This window comes from Mus caroli, unplaced genomic scaffold, assembly GCF_978045245.1.
Source record: "Mus caroli unplaced genomic scaffold, Mus_caroli_1 scaffold_16, whole genome shotgun sequence".
NCBI lineage: Eukaryota > Metazoa > Chordata > Mammalia > Rodentia > Muridae > Mus > Mus caroli.
In genome coordinates, this window is record NW_028227271.1 from 7,715,207 (window position 1) to 7,721,807 (window position 6,601).

The 6,601-nt window shown below is 42.4% G+C and overlaps 1 protein-coding gene across 4 annotated transcripts in view; it reads left to right on the forward strand.

The window, feature by feature from the left end:
* The window catches only part of Scaf11 (SR-related CTD associated factor 11), a 48,311-nt gene extending 41,710 nt beyond the window's left edge, over positions 1-6,601 (forward strand). For 3 of the 4 annotated variants that reach the window (XM_029469602.2, XM_085831745.1, XM_021183328.3), the window contains 5 exons: positions 99-3,023; positions 3,910-4,250; positions 5,221-5,439; positions 6,010-6,129; positions 6,242-6,601. In XM_029469602.2, coding sequence (XP_029325462.1) covers positions 99-3,023; positions 3,910-4,250; positions 5,221-5,439; positions 6,010-6,129; positions 6,242-6,388 — 3,752 coding nt within the window. In that variant the 3' untranslated portion in view covers positions 6,389-6,601. The remainder of the gene's footprint in view (positions 1-98; positions 3,024-3,909; positions 4,251-5,220; positions 5,440-6,009; positions 6,130-6,241) is intronic. The other variant, XM_029469603.2, reaches the window with a different exon arrangement.

Consider the following 6,601-nt stretch of genomic DNA (forward strand, 5'->3'; position numbering starts at 1 on the left):
GTCACAAGTATACTGTTTTACTGTATTTTAGTTACTTATTCTGAAACTAACTATAGTCAAATTCTATGTTAACACCTTTTATTTGTCTTCATTGTCAGGTACTTCTCATAAGGGATATGCATTAGCACATACCCAAGGAGGAGGAGAAAAAAAGCAAACTTCAGGCACATCAAACACCAGAGGATCAAGACGAAAACCTGCAGCAACTGCTCCTACAAGGAGGTCCACACGAAACACACGAGCCGAGACAGTCAGTCAGTCCCAGAAGTCCCCAGTGTCAAACTATTCTGAGTGTGATGCCCCAGGGAATAGTAATTCCTCTGTAAGTATTTCCCCTCCAGCTGAACCAGAAAAGCAAACAAGACAGGCTCCAAAACGGAAGTCTGTAAGGAGAGGAAGAAAACCGCCTTTATTGAAAAAGAAACTTAGGAGATCTGTACCTCCCGCTGAAAAATCATCCAGCGATTCAGTAGAGGAAGAAACTGTGGACTCTGACACTCCACCCGTGCTGGAGAAGGAGCAACAATCATGTGTAGAAAGCAGCAGCATTTGCTCGGTTCAGACAGATGAAGAGAATCATCTGCATCTGGAAAGTTGCAGTGAACAAACAGAAGAAAATGAACAAGCCAACAATCATGAGATGGAGGAGCAAACAGAAAGTTTAAATTCTGAATCTTGCACTCAGTATCCTCCTGTGCTTGTTGGAGAAGATACAGAGATAGAGGCCAAGGAGTTCTGTGCAGACCATGATATTTCACAAGACACTTCTCTAAGAGGAGGTGATTCCGCAGAAAACCAAGAGCAGGTGTCTGGGAGCTCAGAGCCAGAGGTACAGGCACTTGTGTGTACGCAGAGTCCTCCTGAAGGGTCTCTTACTTGTCCACCTTCTGACATTGAACAACAACCCATGTCCAGTCCCGTGGGTGAAGTATCTGATAACACCACACCAGTGGTTAGTGATGAAAGAAGAGAGGAGAGTCCCACTGTAGAAAGTGCTGATTTGAACGATGAAAGAAGAGAGGACAGTCTCACTGTAGAAAGTGCTGATTTGAACAATGAAAGAAGAGAGGAGAGTCTCACTGTAGAAAGTGCTGATTTGAACAATGAAAGAAGAGAGGACAGTCCCACTGTGGAAAGTACTGATTTGAACGATGAAAGAAGAGAGGACAGTCCCACTGTGGAAAGTACTGATTTGAACGATGAAAGAAGAGAGGACAGTCCCACTGTGGAAAGTACTGATTTGAAAGATTCTGCAGTAAACACAGAAGCATCTGTAGAGAGCCCCAAAATGGAATCTTCTGAGGGTGAAACTGTACATGACCTGAACAGACACTGTGCTCCCAGCTCAGACACTGAGCTGCCTGAGCAGATTCAAACAGAAAATACAGAAATAATTCCAGCATGTGAGCATATTCAAACAGAAAATACAAAAATAATCCCAGTGTGTGGCACTTCAGAAAATGAAAATTCTGATGCTGTTCAAGATTGTGAAGATAACTTATTAAAACATGATCTTGACAACCCCCAGTCAGATGCATTCTTAGAAGAAAGGACAGAATCTCTGGTTGAACATCCCATCCATGCAGAGTTACCTCACAGAGAGGTTGAACAGAGTGAGAAACATTTCAGTGAAGATAATAATGAAACAGTCCCTATGGAGTGTGATTCCTTCTGTAGTGACCAGAATGAGTCTGAAGTAGAGTCCTCGGCAAATCCTGACTCTAAACAATTGAGTGAAAATTCTGTGCCACACGGTTCTGACGACAAGCTGTCTTCTGATCCTGCAGTTGAGAAGGTTGAAACTGTAGCACAACCAGCTGAAAGCTTAGTGGATAAAGCCCCAAAGCCTCGTACTCGAAGATCTAGGTTCCATTCTCCATCTACAACTTGGTCTCCTAATAAAGATGCTGTACAAGAAAAGAGGCGTGCTCAGTCTCCGTCTCCAAAAAGAGAGACTGCAGTAGAAAGTCAGAGTACTCAGTCACCATCACCCAAAAGAGAGTCTGCCAGAGGACGGAGAAAATCTCGTTCTCTCTCACCGAAAAAAGATGTAGCAAGAGAAAGGAGGCAGTCTCGCTCTCCAAAGAGAGAGAATGCTAGGGAAGCTAAAAGATCTGAGTCAGGGTCCCCAAGAAGAGATACTTCTAGAGAGAACCAGAGGTCTCAGTCCCGAGTGAAAGATTCTTCCTCAAGAGAAAAGTCGAGGTCCCGGAGCAGAGAAAGAGAAAGTGATAGAGAAGCTCAGAGGAGAGAGCGAGACAGAGAGAGGAGAGCTAGAAGATGGTCCCGGTCCAGATCCCGCTCTCGATCGCCATCAAGATTAAGAACAAAAAGTAAGAGTTCATCGTTTGGTAGAAATGAGAGAGATAATTACTCTCCTCGGTGGAAGGAAAGATGGACAAATGATGGCTGGAGGTGTCCTAGAGGAAGTGACCGGTACCGGAGGAATGATTCAGAGAAACAAAATGAAAATACAAGAAATGAAAAAAATGACATGACTGCAGATACTAATGATCCAGGTTCCACAGATAAGCATAGAAATGACTGTCCCAGTTGGGTAACAGAAAAAATAAACTCTGGGCCAGATCCAAGGACCAGAAATCCAGAAAAGTTAAAAGATTCCCACTGGGAAGAAAACAGAAATGAAAATTCAGGGAATTCTTGGACTAAAAACTTTGGCCCCGGCTGGATGTCCAGCCGTGGTCGAGGCGGCCGTGGGAAAGGTGCTTACAGAGGTAATTTTACCTGTAGTGACCAGAGCGAGAACAGGTGGCAAAGCCGCACACCCCTCTCAGGGAGCGACTCTTTCAAGTCTGCGGAGCAGCAGCCCTCTAAGCGGAAAAATGAGCAGGAGCTGTCCTTTGGCACAGCAGCAGACAGGTCAGGGTGGACGTCTGCATCTAGCTGGGCAGTAAGAAAGACCCTGCCCGCAGACGTGCAGAGCTATTACTCCCGGCGCGGCAGGAACTCTTCAGGCCCACAGTCGGGGTGGATGAGACAGGAGGAGGAGACACCTGAGCAGGGTAACAGTTTTGGCTTGTTCTGAAAGTTTAACTTGAGAAAAAAAGATGCTATGATTATAACAGCTTGCATTGAAGTGATCTTTAACTCAATAGGTACTAAAATTATAACACTAAACCAAATTCCAGTGTTCGTAACTCACTTTTAATTATATAACTACGTAATAAATCAACATTTATTTTACTTAAATATATGTGTATATACACACGGGAGCTGGGGGCACGTTTCATGGTGTAGCCTTGGCTAGCCTGGAACTGGCTGTAAGAGACCAGGCGGTCTTAAATTCACAGATTCACGTACCTCTGCTTCCTGAGTACACCACCGTACCTGGCTAAATGAATATTTTTTTTTTTAGCACCAGATTTCACCAAAGGCTTAAATATTTTATGTGCTGTTTTGTACATTAGAGGAATTTGGGATGTTATTATACATAATTTAACTAGTATTTCATTTGTTTCTAAAACAAAAGAAAAAGCTGTTAAATATTTGGTATAACTTTTGTAATTTATGTGATTTTTTTTGAAACTAGTCTTTTGAATTAGTAATTTTTAATTTTTTCTTTTCTTCTGTTTTTGAAGACAGCTATGTAGCCCTTGCAATAATTTCCTAAGCAGAACAGGGTGGCCTCAAAGAGGTCCACCTGAGTGCTGGGGTTAAGAAGTGTGAGCCACCTCTTAGCTCTCTTTACTAATTTTGATGTATGCTATGTAACCTGGCATTAGAAACTTAGAGAATTTTTGTGTTGTTAAAATTGATTGCATATTTAAAACGACAAGATTAAATAAGTAGCTTTTGGTATTGTTGTCCTAAGCCTATTGCTATTTGATTCTGTGTTTATGATAAGTATGACATGTTTTTGTTGTTACAAAGCCTTTTTTCTTTTGACAGATTCTAACTTAAAAGACCAAACAAACCAAGTTGACGGTTCTCAGTTGCCTGTGAATATGATGCAGCCACACATGAGTGTGATGCAGCCTCCAGTGAATGCCCAGCACCCGCCTATGGGGATCTTCCCATACCCAGTGGGTGTTCCCGCCCCGATGATGAATATGCAGCGGAACCCATTCACCATGCACCCTCCGATGCCCCTGCATCTCCACACAGGAGTACCTCTCATGCAGGTAGCTGCCCCTGCAAGTATACCTCAGGGACTGCCACCACCACCCCCTCCACCACCATCCCAGCAGGTCAGCTACATCGCCTCACAACCAGATGGGAAACAAGTGCAGGTATGTTTTTAGCTTGAGTTAAATCAACAGTCCTTATAAACAGAGTAACTAGGGACAGACATTTTAAGAAAGGGTTTCCTTGCATGTAGAAATGGTGGTATATTTGGTTAGAAATTACTCATTATCCTCTGCTAATTCCTATTTCCAGCCCCAGGAAATTGGCCAGGACCATACATGCTGTGTGCTTGCCATTATTTATAGCCAAATACATCTCTGTTGTTTGGCTGGATCAAATTAGTGAATTAGTTATCAAGTTTGAGTTCACTTTAAAATTTTCTTACAATCTTAAAGGCTTTTGGGAGCAAGGTGATTGGAAATTAGTGAATACTTGTGGGAGTCTTGCTTGGGTAAACTTTGGATAAAGATTTTATCCATTACCGTCTGCTGTATTTCCATTTTAAATTTACTGCACTAAGAGACGAATCGCTATGGGCAACAGAAATGCAGATACTTGGCAAACATTTTTGGTGCTTGTAATTTATTGATACTGATCATGTTTTTCTATTGATTGTATTTTCATTGCTCTGTGTGTGTGTGTGTGTGTGTGAGAGAGAGAGAGAGAGAGAGAGAGAGAGAGAGAGAGAGAGAGAGAGAGAGAGAGAGAGTGTGTAGACATGGTGCATAACACCCTGTGGGTGTGTGGATGTCAGAGGATAACTTTTAGGAGCCGATTTGCTATCATGTGGGTCCCAGGGATCGAACTCAGGTCCTCAGGTTTGTGTGGCAAGCACTTTTACTCCAGCCATTTTGCTGTCTTCAGCTACGTAATTTAAAAGACATTTGACATTGAAATAAAGGCTGTATTTAAGCATACATTTGGTTTTCCTCACCTGGCCCTTTATGTTTCCTAAACTAAGTGCTTCTCTGAGGCATAAGGTTGAATCACTTTTTCTGTCATTGCTGATACATGACGTAAATATTTCTTTTGAGTATAGTACTCTATTGACAGATATTTAACTCTTTAAAACAGGGCCTTCCAAGTGCTTCTCATGTAAGTAATAACATGACTACACAAGTGCTGCCTGCTCCATCAGCAGCCCCAGCAAACACGGGATCAGTTCAGGGACCAAGTTCTGGTAATACTTCGTCATCAAGTCACGTCCAAGCCTCTAACGCTGCTGTAAAATTGGCAGAAAGCAAAGTAAGTGTTACAGTGGAAGCCAGCGCAGATAGCTCGAGGACAGACAAGGCAAGTTCCAGGTTGAGAGCAACCACACAATTCTGTATACAGTAAAGATGGACGATAACAGCGTGGATTTTATGAGAGGTGGAGGGGATTTGTTATTACGAGTTTGAAATTCAAAGTTGGATTTTGTCTAAATGGTATTGATGCTTGGTGAGTTACTGCTAATATTGCTTAATCATTTTTAGAAATGTTTGGTATGGGGCCTGTTGACTTGACTCAGCAGGTAAGAGCACTGACTGCTCTTCCAAAGGTCCTCAGTTCAAATCCCAGCAACCACATGGTGGCTCACAGCCATCTGTAATGAGATCTGACGCCCTCTTCTGGTGTGTCTGAAGACAGCAACAGTGTACTTATGTATACTAATAAATCTAAAAAAAAAGAAGAGAGCGAGAGCAGAGGGAGCAAGCAGCCCCTTTAAAAAAGAAATGTTTTATATGTGCATGCATCTTGTTTATGTCATTTGAAAAGTTGCTTACAATGTCTAAATGCATTGTTCTCAATTTCATCAACTTCTAGAAAGCATTTGAGAGTGTAAGACTGACAGATTAATTATACATTTTTTATTCTTATCAGAAATTGCAAATTCAAGAGAAAGCAGCACAGGAGGTGAAACTGGCTATTAAGCCGTTTTATCAGAATAAAGACATCACTAAGGAAGAGTACAAAGAGATCGTGCGGAAGGCAGTGGACAAAGTAAGTGTGGCTACAGCGTGAGTGCTGTAGCCTCTTCAGCTGGGATTTTTCATAGTGCCATCTTTTTGGCATTGAGCTTGACACCCCCCCCCCCCCCCGCCTTGTTTTCTAGGTTTGTCATAGTAAGAGTGGAGAAGTAAACTCTACCAAAGTGGCCAATCTGGTTAAAGCGTACGTAGACAAGTACAAATACTCACGGAAGGGAAGCCAGAAGAAAGCTCTGGAAGAACCCGTGTCTACAGATAAAAACCTAGGCTGACGGGAGGAGCCCTGCCCAGGACACTGTGGAGATGTCTGTAGCGTGCACTTCAGCGTGCTCCCTGACTGAATCACACCCAACTGTGATGGAAATCTGGTTTTGATAAAATTATTTTTTTTATTGTAGGATATGTTTTGTTCAAAATATAGCTGTGCACTGCAACTTCTACATCTAACCCTAAACTCCAATAAAACAAATTCAAGGGAAAACCAA